Here is a 22250-nt window from a genome sequence, read left to right on the forward strand (position 1 = left end):
AGCCCAGAATAACCAAAGCCATTTTAACAGTAGTGTGCGGAATTGTCAGCTGACAAACAACATGAAAACAAGTCACGCTATGTTATCTGTGGTCACGTTCTTCAGGGTTAGTCCAGGAATTCAAGACTTTACATTCCTTTGTCTTTATTTGTTTATTTTAATTAAACACGTAAAGGTTAATAAACAGACATAGTCCAGAGTTAGTAGGTTGGTATTATAACATTTATTAAAATAATGCTATGGGTTAATAGAAACAGCAAAGAATCAAAGAATTAAAATGCAAGCTATGTAAAATCCCAACTAAAACCCAAAAGTGTCTAATGTATTCATTCATTAGCTAACTAAAAGCCCAAGAAAGACAAGACACCCAATATAATAAAGTACTGCAAAACAATTGGCAATTTTCAGTTATCAAAATTGTGGATTTTGCATTTTGTATCCTTTTCTCAATCAAGAAAAAAATTCTTTTTGAATGTTATATAACATACATATAAAACAAGATAGAAAAATACATTATAAACTTGTAACAATGGCTGTAAATACATTATCTTACATGTTTCTCATAGGCAATAGGTTGGTTATGATACATAGATAGCATGAAACTACTGAGATAATAAAGAATAGACAAAAATACATGTCAGCTGTACGGTAACATACAAGCGACACTCCCATCTACCCGCACTAAAAAATTACATAATACTGTCAGAAAAAAAAGTCTTAAAAACTACATATTTTAATAAGAAATAAATTCAATAAAGAATGATAATACTGAGAACCAAGGCATTCAGAGATTTCAAAAGTCATGCTTTTTTTTCGGTTGATCCAAAATTTTGTCAACTAAGTTTTCAAACGTTTGTTCAGAGCCAACATTACTTATAAATGTCACACGTTTGTTTCATACGTTTACTTTCTTCCCCATAAAAGACCTTTGATAAACATCTAAAATGTCCAGGTATAACATAGTTGAGATGAAACTAGATCAAATACTGGTATCGTTTTTAAACTATCACCTCAAGTGTTTGAGTGTCGCAAATTTATTCAACCAACCAAACAAAATAAAAATCAAAATGGCACAGCATATATTGTAAATAAATCAAAACAACTGTATGTGTAACAGAAAGACAAAGCAGTGGCATGTTAAACTAAAGCTAGCTGAATACAGAACAATGAATGTCTATTGCATAGTAAATAAACTGAAAACGGTTTCCGAGTGAGACAAGATGATGGAGGAGGTCACCACAAAGGTGCTTACTGAGCTTACTGCTGACCTTTGACTGTGAAGCTGTGAAGGTGTGGAAGAGGGAAGGAGCTGACGAGCTGGGGAGCCACCGCCACCTGGTATCTGCCACGTCTGGTACTGAGCAGTTAATGATTACTTAGGAGTTTAGATGCAGGCTTTGTGCACAAATTGCTTCAACTACAAAACTGAACTTCATAAGAAACTGGAAGTTTAAACTCACATGTAGTTGAGTATTATATGCACAATGATGCTAGTTTTTCACATTCTTTTAAAGTTAAAAAGGGGGCGTTGTTGGCTTAGGTTACTAAAACCAGCAGAGATGGACTACCCAAGTGATCTGGTACGGTAGAAACAAGTCCGATTAAATTTGGTTCATTTAAAAACCTTGTTTTCCAGAATGAAAAGCACAAAGATTCCTTTTTGTGAAAAAGGTTGCTAATATACTATTATTACCTCCAATTAATACAAAATCCAATACCCCTCCCCCCCAACAAAAGAGAGCTCTAATTTTGTCTGTAAAGTGGTGTTCAGATCACACATAATTTTTATTTCAGAATCCTTTGGACTAACATTAAATATCGCAATAACCAAAAAGCACTCAATTATGATTTTAAAAGAATGTTTTAAAACTTACTTGCTAGGCATTAGAAAAGTTATCAAATTTTTTCACAGTATCAGATTTGGCAAATTTATAGCAAGGTAACGTGGCAAAAATCATATAATTCAAACCATCAACTCATTTGTCTCCCCTCACATCTTCTTTCACATACTGGGCGACTGAGTAACATGCATTAACTTGTATTCTGAGGGAAGAGCTGACCTTACAGGACAGTTGACTAAATGACCATGAAGGAAAATAAGGCACTTTCTTTTCTTTAGACTTATTCCAATACTTAAAAAATAAAAAAAAGACAAAAAGGCTCTTTTGGTCTTTTGTTTCTTGACAACCACCAGAAAAAATCATCTCATGAAATAAAGGGTTTCTTTGTTCTTTTTTTTTATAACACTTGAAAGTATAAAATGCTACATTTCCAAAAATATATATATTTTTTCTGCACCAGCACCCTTGTATAGTAAAAGTATCTACTTTTTGTTCATTTGTTTCAATGCACTACACTTTATCTACAATTTCATTACATGTATACAGCAAATAGGCAAGCATGGCTTTTACATCCTTAATGATTTTTTTCTATACAGGGAGGTTTAAAAAAAATATTTGAACAGTTTGCCCAGTAATGTGACACATAATGCATGTACCTTGTTCTCGTATATTTTTTAAAGGAGGTGTAAAATAAAGGTTCAGTAATTTTAACTCAGATATTTATCTTTTTAAAAATAGTGTTGCTGTTTTGTTCTTTGCATTACTTTTCAAAATTCCTTAAGTTTTTCTCTCATGGCACACTTCTAATACTTCAAATTTTGGCAGGCAATATAAAAAAGGCTGCAACTTCTGCCCTTTGAGGGCACTGTAGTGACTAAACAGCATATCAAATTTTGAATACTTTTTGAAATCACTTCACCAATGACATCCCTGACCAAAGGTTCATGCATGATGCATCATGACACAGTACATTCAGAGAGCTGTGACTCGCTATGAGAAGAAAAGGTTCCTAGAAGTCTCTCACAGTAACTGCCTCTGTCACTGAGTAGTTAAGGGCCATCTGTCTCCCCTTCTGAAGTGAGGCCTTCTTACCGTTCGCTTAGGGTGGGACATTAAAAGATGATCAGTGCTGTGGGATGAATTGGGCCTTATTGCTTTACTACTATTCAGTGCAGGTTCTAGAACCACTTTCACCCAAACAGAAAAAAGAAAAAACAAACAAAAACAAACAAACAAAAAAAACCAAAAGCTGAGTTGGAGGACAATTTCTTTGTCTTTTGTTTGGTTAGATGGTAAGACGAACGGACAAGTGCCTCAGCTCGCTGCACTGACGACAGGCAAGCAAAGGCGATTACCAGTTAACTGATCAGCAGGCAGGCATGGTCAGGTCATCATTGGGTGAAGAGTTCAGAGGTCAGAAGGTCATAGGTTAGTTGCCGGTGGCGGCTGGGTGGTTAGAAACAAAAAACAAAAAACAAAAAAAAAAAAAAAAAAAAGAAAAGAAAAGATAGAGAAGAGATTAGTTTCAGCTAGTGACGGCTTAATGACAACATGAAAAACTAATCACAACTAATAAAAAAAAGCATGTTTAATTCTGACAAACTGATTGACACCATCTACAGAATACAATAAAAATCATGACAATTTCATATCATGATTTGAACAAATGAAGGAGAGCCCACTCCCACAAAAAAACAAAATAAAAAAACCCCAAAAACTGTTAACAGGAAAAAATAGAAATAAAATACAACTAACAACTAATAGTTAGTAGCAGTCAATGAAGAAAACTGGAAAACAACAACAATGAATAGGTTTGGTATACAGAATTCTGAAACAGTCAGTGCAGTTATCAGTATCTGACTGCTATTAAGCATTAGTATTCTCTCAGATGCAAGCATTAAAGCAACTATTAATGATGGATGTGATTATTAATAACTGATGATCAACAGAAATGAATCTAAAGAAATTTAAATTTCTATGAATAATTTGGTTCAACATAAACTCTGGGCCAAACAAGGTTTCTTTTGTTCAATAAATGTTTATTGCTTTTTCAATTATTCTATTTACAAACAACATGGAATTTCTTGGCCTCATGACACAATGCAATACTAAACTGTAGTCTAGCAGTGTAGGAAACATGGGAACCAGAAAAAGGCCAGGCCTTCAGCACTAGCCAACACTTTCCAGTTGAAAATACTATTTTACACATATAGAACACTTATAAAATGCACTTGCATGTAAACACTGTAAAATCCTGCCATTTAAAATTCTATACTCAAAAAGCTCTAAGTACATCAAAAAATAGAAGAAATTTCTAATTGATACCCATAAGGCATTTTAAAACTACAAACAGCTTTCTTTATTCAATTTCAAAGCTAATACTCTGCAAATAACAATAAAATCTGACATTTCATATACATTCCTGCTTTATATTTTATATTTTAAAAGAAGCCACCTGTAAATACTATTTTCTTTTGCAAAGTAACAAACAGAACAAAAAAAATTAAAAAAATTACAGTAAAACATAAAGTAGTTCTCAAGTGGAAAAGTTATCATTCCCAATGTCCTTGAGTTGCTCCTTCCTTAATCAACCTCTGTCACATTCTGCTTCACCAAACTTGGTCCACTTAACAGTAGTATGATTTTTAAGACTCATTCAATAGCTTAATTATTTCTACTATATTCTGAGGTTTGAGAGAATTTTCTGTACTGTTGCCACTGTGACTAAGGCAGAGGAGATGTAAATGAAAAGATATTCAGTGCAAAGGCAGATTCTGTGCCACTTCATAAATCAAAACCCAGTAGGTGTAATTTCACAGAGTTTAAATGATCTATATAATGGACTGGTTTACCTTCATATAGCAAAAATGCTTTCTATAGTCTATCATTTAGGATACCTTATAAATACTACAAAAATACTGTATCTTCAGTGTGACCAAATCTTCCCTGAATTTCTTAAAAATAAGTGGAATTTTATTTAAAAACTGCTATTCCAAAATCAAAGAAGAAAATAAATATTTAACATGATGTATCATACCACTTCATAGGTACTCCAGAAATATAGAATCTTAAAGCATTTTTGAAATCACTTAAAATTTTGATTAAAATTGTATTAAGTTTCTTATAACAAATTATGTAAATGATGGTTTTTGTAAAATTATTTAGAAAAATTCTGATTATGTTTTTTTGAGTGTGGAATACATAAACAAAGCAAACTACCATTTACATATATACCAGTAAACCTAGACTATATCCTCTGCCAAGTCCTGGCCGCCTACAGTACACACAGGTGTATCAACTGTGCAAAAGCACTTACGGTTCATCACAACTAAAAAGTCAGTTGGTCTTTTATAGGCTTCAAATTCAGTTTTCAAATATGTGTAGAGGTGGGTTTACTTTTAGTAAAGAACTAGGTATTTCTCAACCATGTAGTACTCTAAATGCTCATATAGAATTACATGGTTATACGTCTTAAGGGCTGAGTTTCCTTGCATTAAATGAACACTTACACTAATCTTCCCTTCAAAAGATTAAAAAATAATAATTAAAAAAAACCTCAAAAATAGAGAAAACAGTAGTATCATAAAATAATTTAAGGATTTCAGATCTCTCCCTTAGACCCAATGAGTGCATACAGTGATAGTAACAGCAGTATATGAGTATTTGTTATTAAAAAAAAAAAAAAAAGTAGCATTTCGGTTTGCTGACATTGCATTTTTAATAAAAACGGTGACAGGACTAATCCAAACACATATAACTACAAAAGAGCCTCACGTGGAATGTGCCGTCATTTCCAAATACAGTAAAATCTTCCTAATATTTTCAACTATCTCAAGGCACTGGAGTATTAAGTAGACCAGTAATTATTGTGTTAAAACAAAATTATGAGAAATCTCCTAAAAGGGGCATGCAGGAAAAGGTTAACAGAAAAAAAACTACTTTAAAATACTCTTTAGAACTGTTTTAGACATGAACCATGTGGGGGAAAAAAGCTCCGATTATTCACGGAATTATTTGGTTTCATTAAATAGAAAGTTACTTAAAAAAACCATTAAAAAAAAAATTTCCTCCATCACTAGGAGACTTTTTCTGATGCACACGGGGTGGTTGACGTGTGCATGACACACCGACACTTAACATTATCTTCATAAATAATCATTGAGCTTGGGGGTCTATTTATTGAATAATCTCTACAAGAAATATATGTATTAGTTAAAAGTCTTCAAACTAATTATGTATGATGCTATCATCAGTATCTCTGGGAAGATTTTAGTCTCATGTGGACAACAGCTGTATCCAATATTTATCATCAGTATTCAAGATAACCATGTCGAACAGGTAGGTCTTAAGTTCATAGAAAATGTAGGATTGGGGTATTAAAACATCACTTTCCACCACTAATATTGGAGACTTTGATCAAATTAATTAGTAGGTAATAGATGTGCCATAATAGAAGCTTGTAAAAAATCCTTTTTTATCTTGCTTTGGATTCCCACCTTGTAATGACAAACTTAGAAAACAATGTCAATAAACCGAAACCGTCACTCCTCAATAAACATAAATAATTTTATAAAAGGGTCCAAGGGCATATATAGGACACAAATTACAAATGTTGAAAAGGAGAAAAATGAAGACTTATTTCCCAGTCACAGGTTAGTCAAAAAGGATTTGCAAACAGCTGGATTCATGTCACCACAGAGCTTCAAGAGATAGTTTACCTTCAGATAATATATTTTAGCAGCAAATGACAAAAATCAAAGGATCCATTTTGGTAAGAGAATGTAAGAATAAAAGGGAACTGATTTTCTGATTTATAAAAAAAAAAATCCAACTTCATCAAAGTTATCTTCACAGTCCTTACTTTGTTGATTTCAGCTAAGTACTTGACATGTATACCCTTGTGTATACAGTGGTTCAAGTATCTTATTAAAAAGGAAAATGGAAACTAAATCTTCAGTTTTCTCCAAAAGGACACAGGAGGCATATAGTCCTTTACTTCTCTCGTTAAAGCACCATCCGCTTAGTTCATTTTGCAAAACCAACCCAAAATTTCAGAACAATTAAAAGGTAAATTTTAGCAAAAATTATTCCTGAAAAATAACTAAGGCAACATGAAAATTTAATAGCTCCCCAAAGGGACTAATTTACGTTTTAGTAGAAATAAATCATTGTACATACTAATATAGAATTTAATAAGTTAAAATATGAAGGGAGGAAAAAAAAACACCCCAAAAAACCCAACCCTTAAACCTGTCAATTATTACAAATTAACTTAGAAAAAGAAAAGAAACGATGTGCAGGCAAGCAGTGATATCTCTTCCATCAGGTGTGGTGTTACAAATCTTATGGACACCCAACGCATTTCTCATAAACAAGAACTGCAGAACTAAACTAACCTCGGTCTGCGGTCACAATCCTTTGGTAAGGATGGACACGCATATCGTGCCTTCGAACTTTAGTAGCCACCGCACCTAGTTAAATTGCAATTACCAAGACAAAGTTAGAGAACATTCACAAGGGAAAAGATAACAAACATTAACAGCAGGTTTATCAAAATGGATTTCAAATGTTCGTTTACTACAAAAGAGTTTTCTTTTAGGAAACATGTTAAGGCACAGTAGTCTTAAAATTAACCATAGTATGTTGCGTATATATGCATCTATTAATATTGCATTCATTTCAATAATCTTGGCCTTAACCTATTTTATCCATTCATTTACATTCCCAAGTTACAGATTTCATGAACTCTATTAGATCCAAACATAGTTAGGCTTTACTAGTCACATATTCACTGAAGTGCCTTTCTTGCAGCAGGACTACTTAAATAATGCCATGTTTAATACTGACAATTATTTGCTAACCTTAAGACCACTTCCAGAGTCTATCACTTAAGAAGGTTTAAAAGCAATTCTTAAAGCCTACAGACTGTGGTTCTAAACTTTGAGTCAATAAGTATGAACTGCAATGAATTAGGTGATTAGTAAAGCAAACAGTATAGTACACTTAGCAGTCAGTATACTACTATACACTCCTTTATAAATTACCGTTACTTTGTAAGATTACAGCCTAAACCAATTAATAACATACTTTTCCTTTCTATCAGTGTGCAAAAGTGCAAGTCAGTCACTGACTGCTAGGCTAAGCGTCCCTCCCACCCCCTGGAGGCTGCTGAGACTAAGCATTTGTTAAATTCAGATCTGATGAGGGTTCAGTTAAGACCGTTCTTGAATTCTTAGCCTTTCGTTGGGAAAGCCATACCTAAAGATAAAAGGAAGGGAATTAAAAATTAGTCATCAATGAAGATTTGATGCTAATACCAATCTCCTCACTACCACCAACACACATGTCTGCATCCGTTTTGAAGGGCACTGCTCATTTTAAAATAATATGATGAGACTTGATATATAGCATGCATGTTATCTGTGTGCAAATTTATTATAACATAGCAATTTGAAATATTTTCTCAGTTCTCCAAGTGGTCAATATTATGTTTTACTGCTTAGGTGGCAAAGCGAGAAATAAAATTGATAATGGAATCTTGTCATTTAGTACTCATTATTATTCATCTTATGAATGTCAATAGGTATCTGTATATTTTGCTTTCAATTTTGTCAGTCTAATAATTAAGTATTATAAATGAAGATTTTTCCAACACAACAAAAGCACATTGCTTTAAAATGAGAAATCTTACTGCAGTGCCTCTTGCTGTTTCTAAGCAGTAAACTGGTCCATCACCCCTTTTTCCATTTTAGAAAAACTAATCTTATGTAAGTATAATTCCACAAGGCAAAATCAGCGAGATCTTGCACTGAGACTGCTGGAACAGCAGCTGGTGGCTAAGAGTGCCAGCCCTGCAGGAAGCAACAGTCAAACTCCTCGAACAGACGCTGTGCGTGCAGCAGAGAGGAGCTCTGGGGGAAAGGAGCAGGCATGGGGCCACAGCACAGAGCGTTAACAGAAAGGAAAACGTAAAGGGGTTATAGGTTACATGTTATTTTAAAAATGCTTTGAGGAATATGCAACAGAAACAGGCCTCTCATAAACAGTTCTATTGTATAATTCTGACCTATAGTACTTTTTACAATGATTTAGAGATAAACGGAAAACATGTACAATAAAATGTATCTGCTCATGAAACAAAAGGCACTTGAGTGCATGCACACACACAGATAACATACAGAGCATCGTGGCTTTTTTTAATTGAACAATGAATTTTCAAGTTTAAATCTTAGTGTCCGGGTTCATTAAAGACTTTCATATTTTTAGACATCAATATTAATGCTGGGAAAAAAAGAACTTAAAAGATCAAAGTCCTAAAAGTCAACAGCATGCACGCAGCACCAAGGTCATATACAATTCAAGAAAAAAGAATTCAAATTCTGTCTGGTAAAACAAGGGGCAGCCCGGAAACAGTTTGTCCCACATTGACTGGTCGTGTTAGAACAGCTGCCGTACTCTAGTCCTTCATCCAGCAAGTCAATGGGCTGAAATATCAGGCATGACTGGCATTTCAATCCACTCTATAAAAAAAAGGCATCAGTAATGTCTTTTTCAAGCACACCACTTTTTGTTCATGTAAAACCGAGCGTTTACAGCATGATCTTAATTTTTGTCTCAAATGTGATTCTAATTCAGTGACTTGGTATTTACTTCATTCCATACTGTACTACTGAAATTAAGAGTCTCTCTTATGTTTAATATTAACTAGGACTTCAAAAGAGAAAAGCTGAAGAAAACTGAAGAATGCAACTATTGGTCCCTTTCATATTTTAAGTGATCACAAATATTAGAAAACACATCAGTTTTAAAAATATCTCAAAAGACTTTCACATGTAAGTTTAAAATTTAGCTGACAAATAAATATCCGACACAAAAGGAATCTAAAAACTGGGTGGTGGAGCTGATGAAGAGGATAGGCCAACAGGTGGGGCCTAAAACTCAGAATGACCGCAATGATGTCAAAAATGTGAAAAGTATTTTCTGTTTAAAATGTTCATCTCAAATTTACCCAACCAAAGTGAATTTCAGTCACCAAAGTGAATCTGAATAAATTTAAGGTACAATTATTTACAGGGGGGACCCTTATAAGAGGCTGAAATAGAACAAAATTTAGTTTTCAGTCTTTCTAATGGAAACTTGTCTTGCCTCTCTAAAACGGATATATCATTTCAAAGTCTGGGGCAGCAGAAGTTATGAAGAAAAATGTCATTAACCATACAGGGAGAACAACTTACCTAATACACCACTAGGTTCAATAGGATACTCAAGGATCGATGTAGCTGGCGCCAACGTGTAGGGGTATTCATAGGGCGTGTAGATTAAACCAGCTTCAGGCCCTGGAGGGACTATCGCAGCAGCTGGGTGAGGAGTTCCGTTTGGCATGACAGCGGTCTGTATCTGTCTGATCAAAGGCATTATGGTAGGGCCAGCTGGCGTAGGGGTGCGCAGGGCAGCTGGCGGGAGAACGGGCGCAGGCCCCGTGATAACCCTTGGAGCGGCCTGGGCTGTGGCTGCAAGAGAAAAGGCAAGGGCTGCTACAGTGAAAGCGAAGAGATTGAGAAGGAGGCACAGGGACAGCCAAGGGTGAGACGTGGGAAACGAGAGGGCAGGGAAGGGAAGGAGAGAGCAGAGAAGAAGAAAAATAAAAGGAAATCGTTAGTACATGCGCTGGTCACACAGAAATGCCAAAGCACACCAACCAAATGCAAAACAGCTTCCCCTTCCCCAACGTGATTGAGAATAAATGTGCAAACATTAAAAAGCCACTGGGGAAAAAAAGAATGAGACCATTAAAACAGGTTATATTTACTTCACATATCTGATATATCTATGTTTTTAAGATTTCATGAGACTAATGGTGCATGCAGAAGCACAAAAAAACACTTGCATTAAAAGATGTTAAAAAATACTTGGTAATTGGAGTCCACAGAAATACAGTTTTGGTATATTTCTAAAGAGTAGCTTCAATTACAAATGAAGGAAAGAATAATTTTCATTGTATTAAGTCAAATAACCAACAGTTATTAATTTCCTGCATCTGTAGGAATTAACTTGTTTATAGAAAAAACAATACAAAAAAATGTTACATTCCTAAACACATGACTATTAATGATATACTCAGTTTCATGAGTAAATTAAAGCCAACCATTTGTAACAGTAACCACTCTAAACACACTAGGGTGCCTATATTTGGGAAAGTTGGCTATGTCTTTAAAATTCTATTTCTTTAAAAAAAATCAGTAATTTAAATGACATCATGTTCATATGAATGATGTGTAAAACTCAGATTGTCTCAAAATATAAATTTCACATTATTTCATTTTTAAATATAAAAAAGCAATCCTCTTACAGTTTATGAAAGCATGCACAATACATGTAAAGGGGAAAATAGGATTAAAAATAGTATCATCTACTGCTCTCTGTGAACTCACATATAAAATCAACAGAGAAAAAAATACTGGAGGAAAAATGTGCAAGCAAGGGAAAAGAATAGAATTCAACAGAAGAATCACTGCATTCAGATATATTCCAAATTAGCTTTTATTTTTTTTTAATTTTGTCCTTTGCATAAATGTAACAAACTAGAAGTCTTAAATCTGTAGTTACCAGAAAATTTCCTGCAACTCTTGAATTCAGAAGTTGAAATTTCATCAAAAGAATAAAAGAAAAGTTTGTAAACTCAAAATTTAGGCATGCTGGCATAAAATAAAATCAAGAGAGTGCCCTCAATTCTTGAAAGCAGTAAAAATGGGACAGTTAGTCCCATATCAAGTGACAGTTATTTCAACTCTTCACTTTGTTTAACTGTTCATGTATTGTGCTGCCAAAAGGGGAGAGGTCTGGGGACAAAACAGCTGAAACAGCTGTAGCTCTGAGCCTCAGTCTCATTCTTACGTGATTTAATGTTGGCATCTCTGTAGGTGCCATTGAGAATTGCAAGCTCCATCAGCTGCATCTTCTTCAGGCTGTCTTCTCCCTCCGCCTATACATGGAAAATACAAGAGCACTAAGCACTTGAAATGGTCCATACACATCACAGCCATATCTACGCACAAACCTTAAAATAGGTATCATGTGACTATAGCCATCTGTTTCAATCAGGGAAAAAAGATCAGGAACCAAAAGGTTCTACAGGCTGAAGCCCAGTCTCAGTAATGGGATGTTGATACACAGGATACTCCCAACTGCCACCAGCTACATTCCTAACATAAGCTACACTGATGTTCTTCTAAAAAGCTTTACTTTTAAATGGAATCAATGGAAATGTTAGGTAAATTAAATATAGTATAGTCTTTACAGCACCTATCACTTTGCTGAAGAGTCTAAAACTCAAATGTATTAATTAAAAGACAAAAAACAAACTGGGATTTTAAACATGTAAGATTTGACTGTGGTATTCAGGTAAGGAAATTTTTGTTTAATTCTCCCAAAAAGGAAAATTTAATAAAATCATAATCATAAGAATTTCTAAAATTTGTGTATATATTCTCGTTTCTTATGCCAACATCCCGCTCTTCCCTCAATTAGCAAATGCTATCAATTCTAAATCAAATCCATCTTTAGGGTCATCTGATACACTGTCCAAGCCAAGAAAAACTTAATAGTGAAATGGGGCACTATTAGTAATTACGCAACAGGCAAAACCCAGGGATGCCTCTGATCATCAAAATGTTCGGCCATTTCATTTACCTTGGACTTGCCCCACACCCTCTCCATTTACTGTTCTCACCCTTGCTCTTGTCATTATCGGTATATTACCAAAACTACTACAATGTGTTAATAGTATCTGTTCTCCAAGCAATCTATGCACAATGGCCAGATTAACTGCCCAAAACACAACTTTCATCTTAATGTTTCTTAACATTCTCATGTCTTAAAACCCTTCATGGTCTCTTGCCATCCAAAAAAAAAAAAAACATTTAAACTACCTATGGTCTGGCCCCAAACTATCTTCTCAAGTCAAATCAATCTATGTTCTTTACACATACCTCAGGTTGTAAGTCAAGCCCAATCACTCCGTTATTCATATCTCTGTGCATATTCCTACTTCCTCCATCCTGAATGCTTCTCTGTGCTCCACTCTACCCTTCATCCTTCTTTCCAAATCCGACTTCATCCCTGCAGACTTCAACCTAAGTGCTACCTTCTCAAAGGGCTATCCCTAGATCGTATTTTTCTGCCCTGAATTAGTTTGTTGTATATCACAACTACCGAGCAAAGAACAAGCTCCTAGAGAACAGAGGCTATTTCCTATTTATCACTGCCTATCTTCCCACTCATCCCATCTCCCCAAGTCATTTGCTAGGATTTAGTCTTTAAATGACTGGTATGAGAAATCTTTAACTGTATTTACAAATCTCAAAGGTCTAAATCCTGCAGGATAAACTTCAGGAACAGAAAGATGAGGTTCATCCCTGAAGATGGTGGCAGAAATGGAACTATGTGCTGCTCACATATTTTATGCATTATCTAAGCCTCGGGACTTAATATTTCAAAGGAAAGTAACCCAATGATACATTTTTCTGATGTAACATTGGTCCTTCTTGATTCAAGAAAGGAGCAGGTGACAAACTTCTCAGTCCTTTCCTATCGCACAAAACTCTGTCCCTGGCACTATAACAGCACATGGGGTACTACAGTGTGTAATAAAGAGAGCTGCGAAGTGGACTTCTAACAAACCACAAAGAATTTTTTTTAAGCTAAGTGAAAACATCATGAAGACTGATGTGCCACTGTCGGCATGTTCCACTGCCGACTTTTCAGTAAGCTACTCTGCAGTAGTAGAAAATGGAGAAGATACTTGCACTTTGTGGAATTACTATTCCTTGATCCCTATGAACATGTACAGATGAATGAAAAAAAAAAAGATTATTTATTTGAAAGACACATCACTTGCTAAAGGTAAAAATAAGTAAGCAATGTCACTGGAAGAGAAGAATTAGAAATCTATTATGGGGCTTCCCTGGTGGTGCAGTGGTTAAGAATCCACCTGCCAATGCAGGGGACACAGGTTCGAGCCCTGGTCCGGGAAGATCCCACATGCCGTGGAGCAACTGAGCCCGTGAGCCACAACTACTGAGCCTACATGCTGCAACTACTGAAGCCCATGTGCCTAGAGCCCGTGCTCTGCAACAAGAGAAGCCACCGCAATGAGAAGCCCATGCACCGCAACCAAGAGTGGCCCCCGCTTGCTGCAACTAGAGAAAGCCTGCATGCAGCAACAAAGACCCAACGCAGCCAAAAATAAATAAAATAAATTTATAAAAAGAAATCTATTACGATAAAACTGCTTAAACTTGTCCACTGAAAACTAGTAATACTAAAAATTAAAATTTGCCACATCGTTTCAAACCCAAATCTATGTATAACAGAATACCAAAGTAAGTATATAAACCATACTCTATATAAACAGAAAGAAAAGCAATAGGCATACCTTCAGTCACCTTCCACAAGAAAGTGGAAAGCGGTACACATTTGAAAACGTCAGAAGAGTAGGAAGAAGAAAGAAAGATGAAAGAGGAAGTGAGGTAACACAATGCCTCATACACAGTCAGTGCTGTACAAAGAAGAGGAGCTAGAACACGTTTTCACTGAACAGCTTCTTCCGGGTAACAAAATAACCACGCTCATTAGCTGGGGATGCAGTGTAAAACTTGGGAGGAAGGCAAAGAAGATGATGGAAGAAATACATGTGTGCATGTGCAGGGCCTGTGCATGCATGTGTGTGCCTCTTGCAGGGTACAGGAAATGAAAACCTGATCTAGTGACATCAACAGAGGAGAATACAAACCAGAGCAGCACAGCGTTCACTAGGTGGTGTCAGTGCAGTGTGTCACAATGACACAGTTGCTGGAGGCCACCGAGCCTTCCGAGTCACGCCGTACGGTGTGTACCCTGAATCCTGTCACAGTACGGCAGGCTGTGCTAGAATCTCCCAGCAGAACACGGAATTTAGTCGGCAAAGCTGGAATCTGAACCTGGTGGTCTCACTCCAGAACAAGCTTCTCTCTTCCATCCTCACCACTCCTACCCACTCTGCACTCACAGGGCATGACGTTATGTGTCTCAAGAGACAACTATGGACATTTGGGCGGCTCTAGTTTTGGGATATTGTGAATAACGCTGCAATGAAAATTCTCCTACAGGCTTTTTTTGTGAACATAAGTTTTTATTTCTCTTGGATAATTACTTAGCGGTGGAACTGCTGGGTCATGAGGTAAATGTATTTTGCATGGAAAACATTACGTGAAGATTATCAAAACATTGTAACGCATTTATCTTTGAAACATAAGTTTAAAAATATAACAAACATTGATAACTTCTCTACAGGTCCACTGCCCTGCATCTAAAACCTGTGACATCAGAAGTGTTTTGAGAACTTTTCAGATTTGTAGAAAAATAATATACCAATGATTACATAACATCCCCAATGGGTCTGGTGGAATACTTCAGTAATCCAAACTATAACAAACATAAAAATACTTAAACTAAGTGGGATTAAAAAGACTATAAACACACTTTTCTGAACTTTTTGGGGTTTGCAATTATGGATGACAAATTATGGATCTGTATATATATATATATAATTTTTGCATGTATTACTTAATATACAGCTATGTTATCAGCTATATTTAACAGCTATGTTAAAAGTGATAGAAATAGATCATGGTTAATATTAGATCAGAGTAACATGGTTTTAATGTTTTAAAGTAGAACAATTTATATACTGTTCTACTACCTTATTAGAAATAGATATTAGATCTTCATCATCTAAGCATTTATGCTGCACAACAGATCTATGGCATTGGTACTTTATTATCTCGGAGGCTCAAAAAGATTAGGTAGCTTACCCAAGGTTACACAAGGTCACAATGCAAAACCAGCTTTCAAACCAGAGTACCTGATCCAAAGCCCTCATTATACCTTCTCCAGTGTCATGCACGGTGACTTAAAGTGGAAGCACTTTTTGAATTCATCACAGAATTCACATAAGAAATGAAGAAAATCATGTTTATTTGGTATTTTTAAATCTATAAAGTACACATTTAAAAAAACTACAACAGTGTAATTAATTACAACAGAGCTAAAACAAATGTTTATTTCCAAATAATTAAAATGTCAACTAACAATAATTTGAACCACTGCCTGTAATAAAAGCCCAAACTTTCCAGCTTAGCGTTCAAGGTGCTGAACAACTTCTATGAGCAGCCAGCCCTATTTGCAAATGGTCTGCACTAGTCAAAATCATCTGTCCATTGTCCCCTAGAATATATACTTTGTGCTTTTCTGCCTCTAAGTTAGACAAGATCTTTTCTAGAAGCATGCTGTGTATGCCTCTTTTGAGAGCCCAGAGATAGATCACTGGCCTCTCCAGAGTACACAGCCTTTGCTGATCATTCCCACAGATAATGGTATCACTTTCCTAAATTTATGCTGCTCCTTTTGGGGAAATCAATCATATAGAGCCATGTGTTATCTCTTCTTTTCTATTTTTTCATGTTGTTTTTAGGAAATTTCTTACGTGACCTGTAGGCATGAATCAACTAATAACCAATAAACCAGTCTTCTTTTTGCCTCCAATACCTTACAAACATGAACTTGCTCAATACATTAAAAAAAAATGGATTCTTACTTTTCTATAAATTTGAAGTAATGAGTAGAAAAGGTTTTCCAAGCATTGAAGTACATGACTTAATTCACTTGGAGAACAGGGCTGAGCAAATAGTAAAGAGAAAACAAAGAGTGACCACAGTTTATAAACAGCTTTAATACCAATCATCACCTGCATCTGCCCTGTCAACTAAAGAAAAGTCTGACAAAGAACTTAAGGACTTACACTTAAATACAGGGTTTTATACAAGGCAGTGACGTAACAGCATGTCTTTAAAGGCTTATTCTGGTATTTTGTGAATGGACTGTTGGGGGCTCCAGGATGATTAAAGAGACCCAGTCACAGGCTTTAATCCAGTCCAGGTGACAGAAGAACTGGACTGGGGTGGAAGTAACACAGACGGAAAAAGTAAGTTAGCTTGACAGGACCTGATGACTGACTAGATATAGGGGGCAAGGGAAAAGGAGACATTAAAGAATGATGCTGAGGTTTTTGGATCAAGCAATAAAGGAGATAGTGACTCCATTTAATGAGAAGACAAAGGCTGAGTGAACTTCCAAAAGTTCTGTTTGAAAATATTAAGCTTGAAATGCTTATTTTAAACACCCCAGTGGAGATGTCAGGGAGACAGCTGAATAAGAATCTGAGGTCTACTTCTCAACTTAGCCTATAAAAAAAAGCGAGTAGAAAAATTATCTCCCACACCATTTTCAGAATATCTTTCTCCAAGATGATACAGCAATTATTAAATTTCAAGTTGACCTGCTACATGCTTTCAAATGCTGGGTCTAGAACTCTATATAGTTCTGTACCTTCTAGGCCAGCTGGTCTGTTAGGCTCTAACAAGTGAGGGGCATTGAAGCGAGACTGAAGAGCTGGCTGAGGGGAGAAGGAACGCCGCTCCCTCCCGCGCCAGCTGTTCTCAGCTCTGCACCTACCTCGCCAGGGGCGGCTGTTTGCAGGCCCCACACTCCTCTCCCAGTGCTTCTAGAACCGGCTTCGCAGAGCACCCCCAGCCCTCAGCCACAACCAGTGTAGCCACTCTCTGAGCTACTGAGATTCTATCACCAGCCAAGTGGCACCACTTTGTCAGAGGTTCTCCCTCTGCACAGAACTTTCTCAAAATGTCTTAAGATCTAATAACAGTACCATTTTCTCTCTTATCTCCCAGCCCTGGGATAATAGCTGCTTCCCAGAGTTTCTAAATCTGTATTACACTCTTATCTCCTTTCTCCTTTTTTAGTTCTCAACACCCACTTAACCAATAACTTTATTAATTCTCTCTGTTGAAACACCTTGTGTGGTTTCTGTTTTCCTGATAAAGAATTGGCTCCCCAGCACTACTTCGTCAGAATCTGAATTTCCCCGCCTGGCATTTATGGCCACATCAGCTTCCTCTCCTTTTACGTCACCAACTTCATTCTGTGTCAAAAATCTAAGTACACTCTACGATGATCTGTTATTTCTTTAGATTATTTAAAGGTTCCTTGATTCCATGTTCTTTCCTTTTCCCAGTCTTCAATGTTCAGTTAACAGAGGCTAATGAGCACCTACTATGATGTAGATACTCTGCTAATGAGTCCAACACACCAAAAAAATGATATTCACAGATCGAAGTACATTAGAGAAATTCCCAGAATCGTTACAGAAATTCAATATCGAAAAGATGTATTGGAACTGCTATACTTAGGTGGAGAGGCAAAGTCAAATTAGCATCATTACTTCACTTGGGCAATAGAGCCTGCTTATCTTTTACAAAGTAAGCCCTTAGTTCAAATAGTATGCAAAAAAAGGCCATTTCACTGAAAAATCCGTGGGTCAAAATGTTAGAGACACAGTATGGGGAAAGAAATCTTGTCATGTATTTTTCTATTTCCCATTAATTACACTATGCAATATACTCCGATTTAATCACAATACCTGGTTCAGCAGCAACAACTTAACACAGATAAAACAAGGTAAGGCAGAGAAAAAGCATGAGGCATTTTATTTAATCAGAAAAGCTTAAAACACTCAAACACACACACTCACTGACAAACACATATATACAAAGCTCCATACACTACATAAACTACATTTTATAAAACTAACAAACACTTTTACCTTAGGGTAATACCTTCTGTCTTTTTTTGACAAGCTATAAACAGATTCATCTCAAAGCAGTGATGATCTCGGAAAAGAAAAGCCATGTCTACTAGAAAGCATTTATTCCTTTCTATGTGAAATATAGTATGATACAATTTGAAATATTATTTTTTATAGTAAGCTTCATAGAAGTGACAAACTTCTGAAAGATTTCTATGATCCACAACTCAGGTTACATACTAGTATTAGTAATAAATAAATAATGATAGTAGATATAAATAATGATAGCCGATATAAAAATAAACAAACATAAATAATGATAGTAGAGCCACATCATTATTTTATAGGAAAAAAAAAGACCTCTAAAGTTGATTGTATTGTAGGTGGACTTATCAAACTATATGGCTGGGGCAATAAAAGAAAGGATAACTACAAATTGTGAGCTTAAGAGAGCCTTATTCTATAGCAGAAGATGAAGAGTGAGACCCTGAAGACAGGGTCTAAAAATCTATTTGCTGTGAGAGGTATACAAGAGGAGTAGGCAAAAATATACTATGACAGAAGCTGACACAGGGTGTAGTGGAAGACCAGATGAAAAAGTATGGGGAAAGAATCACAAATCACTTTAAGGATCTGATGACAACCATGGACTGTCTAGAATACATACAATGGTATACAGACAAAATGTGATGCACAATTGTAGGGGGTTAACCATGAGAACTAAGCTCACCTATGAGTATCTGTGATAAAACTACTAATTCACCCCAAATGGTCTTGAAAGACTTCCAGTATAATGTCAATCTTCTACAGGGATTCTTTAAAGTAACCCATTTTTCACTAGGAGATATTCATTATATTTCCGAGCCATCAAGCACACTCTAATGACCTCAAAGGAGAGCACAGGCAGAAAGCTACTTGGTCCTTAGATTAGAGCAATCTGAAGTCACCACTGCCAGTTTTCCTTATATTCAAACTATTTTTGGATATAATCATTATGGTGACACACCTGAGGCCCTTAATTTTGGTTGACTCCCACCTTAATTTTTTTTCTTTGTGGCTTCATAAGCTATCTAAAGGTATACCTTCATTATAAATAGTTGACTAAAACTTTGAACTAAATTAAGGCCAAGGGAAAACAAAGCAGGGAAGGCAGAAAGGTTGGTAATTTCTTCAAATGCCAGCTGGCAGCGTCTGACCTCTCTGACGCACAAGAGCAGCAAAGGCAGTGAAGGCAGACCAGATTGTCTTTTGCACTATAATTTTTGTTGCAGATTGTTGAGACATTTATCAGTTTTCCTTGGTCGGAAAAAAATAATTAAGCTAATTAAGTATTTCGTTTTTTAAAGACTTTTCCCCCCCTGGGATTTGAATAACAGTTTCTATTTTATCTGTTTATAAAGAATTTAACCTTTCTTATCTCATTTAATCCTCTTGATAACTCTGTAAGGTATATAACACACAAGTATTATCTCTTCCACTGGCTGCACTTTAGGGTAAAATTAAACAAAAGTTAGGAATTTGGCCACCATGTGAATAAAGCACTTGAATACTTCTTATACTCAGCCATCCCGGGAGAGTGAGAAAGCCATGTTCGCTTTAGTCACACTTGAAGAACCAAATAATAATAAATAGAATTTGGAATGTAAACAACACATTCCTTTGGGGATGAAAAATATTTTACCTCTGAAGTAAATTGCAAATACTCTCCTATTTCTTAAGTGGGAAGCTATCTATATAGCAATGTAAAAACCTCATTTTAAAGTAGGCATAAAATAAATCAGGGAAAGTTAAGTACAGCAGTTGACTGAACTTGCCTTAGAAAACTTTTCTTCTATAGCAGGACCAATTGTGAGAACAGCTGTTGTGCTAGAGTACACCATACCTTAGAGGAAAGCAATCTAGGAGGTTCCTCCACTTAAGAGATTTGAACCTTATTAACGTTTACAGTAAACCAATAAAACCACTCTCCTTAAGCAAGCTGATTACGCATGGTCATTTTGGGTTTGGGCTCTTCCAGTATTCTCTGTGGCTGCTATGTTTACCCTGTATTTTGAGCCGTTTTATGAACAGTAAAAATCACACCGTATCCAATAATGAACCCATAAACGTTTAGTAACGTAAAATTATCAATAGAAACAAAAGTGGTGAAAAAAATATAAATGCTGGAAAGCATTTTAAGAAACCCAAGAGTTCTTCTTTCTTCCAAGAGCAGATGGAACTTACTGTCAGGTATAGATGACAGTTGTGTGCTGTGACCGCAAGTCTCGGCTGAATGTTTAAATGTACATAATGTCAACAGATGTGCTGGGAACGGAACAGGTATGTTCAGGCTGCCAAGGAATTCCCTGTAACACCTGATGAGTTCATCAAGGAAGGGAGGCACTGACTTCCCTGGCAGTTCAGTGGTTAAGACTCTGTGCTTCCAATGCAGGGGGCATGGGTTCCATCCCTGGTCAGGGAATTAAGATCCTATATGTGGTGCGGCGTGGCCAAAAAAAAAAAAAAGAAAAGAAAAGAAAAGAGAGAAAAAAAAAAAAAAGAAACAGGGAAGGGAGGCACCTGCCTCAATAGATTTCTTTCCAAATACACTAAACTGATCTATTTTGTAAAAGGTACCAATGATATACCACCAAGGAGGGAGAAAACAGTACCATCTTAAGCTACCAAGGACAGGATCATTAGTCTGTTTAGTAGGATATACCCAGGAACTGAAAGCAGAAAACACTAAAGTCACTGGGGCTTACAAACAAATTGACTTAGGTATTGTCTTTTCAAATCTAGGTGCTTCTATGTTGTTTTAAAATTGTATTTTAAAATTACCCATAATCTACTGCTCTAGGAAAACAGCATTTTTATTCCCATGTAAGTTTTATTATGAATGGATTTTTTCCTTTAATATTTGTTATTCAATTTTATATCTTACTATTTTTATGAAATATTCTACCAACATTTTTTATATTATAGTCCCTGAAATTCTAAAACATTATATTCATTATATAAATGTTTACTGAAACGCTATCTCTTGGACAGGTTTTAACTAACGAATAGTTTTCCCTCTTGGAAACTGGTGGTGGGTGCGGGGGCAGGGGGACTGGGAAAAGGAGCTGGAAGCAGAATATTAAGCAGTGAGAACAAACTGACAATAAGGACCTTCCAGAAACACACTGCAACGGTGCTGAATGAAGTTTGGGCTGGTGATGAACTGGGAGGGAAGGCTTTGGTGTATCATTACATAATAACATAACAATTTGAGACCTAAAGAATGAGTGAGAGTTAAAGAGGGGAGAAAGAATGAAGTTGGTTCTGAAAAAAAGAACATGTTCAAAAATTCAGAATCAAGAGTTATGAAATAAATAATGAATCTGGTAAGGTAATAAGAGTTTGCAAGTCATGCTCAAGCAACTGGACGTACTTCTTGGAGTAATTAGAAGTCATCCAAGTGTTTTAACCTAAGGAGGATCATGATTAGATTTCTATTTTAGAAGCATCACCCTAGCTTCAATAAGGAGAGTATTTGGAAAAATACAGCAAGATCATCAAGATTAAGAGGCAATTATAGGTTCCTAATCCAGGCAACACATAATGATATCCGAACTGAGGTAATTCCAGTGGGGATGGAGGGATAAGAATAGAAGTGAGAGATAGTTAGAGGGTAAAACCAACTGTATGTGTGTCAGGTGGTGTTTAATGGTTCCCTAGCGCTCAACATTAAC

General features: G+C 36.0%; 1 protein-coding gene across 5 annotated transcripts in view; it reads right to left on the reverse strand.

The window, feature by feature from the left end:
• Positions 1-204: 204 nt before the first annotated feature.
• QKI (QKI, KH domain containing RNA binding) overlaps positions 205-22250 on the reverse strand; it is a 139178-nt gene continuing 117132 nt past the window's right edge. Inside the window, exons 5-8 of one of the 5 annotated variants that reach the window (XR_014295146.1) lie at positions 11736-11823; positions 10076-10375; positions 7238-8099; positions 205-3287 (exon numbers count right to left, since the gene is read on the reverse strand). Coding sequence is in view for 4 of the 5 variants with exons in the window: in XM_082634041.1 (XP_082490167.1) it covers positions 3271-3287; positions 7238-7312; positions 10076-10375; positions 11736-11823 (480 nt within the window). In the remaining variant the exon portion in view is untranslated. The other 4 variants (XM_082634043.1, XM_082634042.1, XM_082634041.1 and 1 more) reach the window with 4 other exon arrangements.

This window comes from Mesoplodon mirus (assembly GCF_964341445.2).
Source record: "Mesoplodon mirus genome assembly, chromosome: 10".
NCBI lineage: Eukaryota > Metazoa > Chordata > Mammalia > Artiodactyla > Ziphiidae > Mesoplodon > Mesoplodon mirus.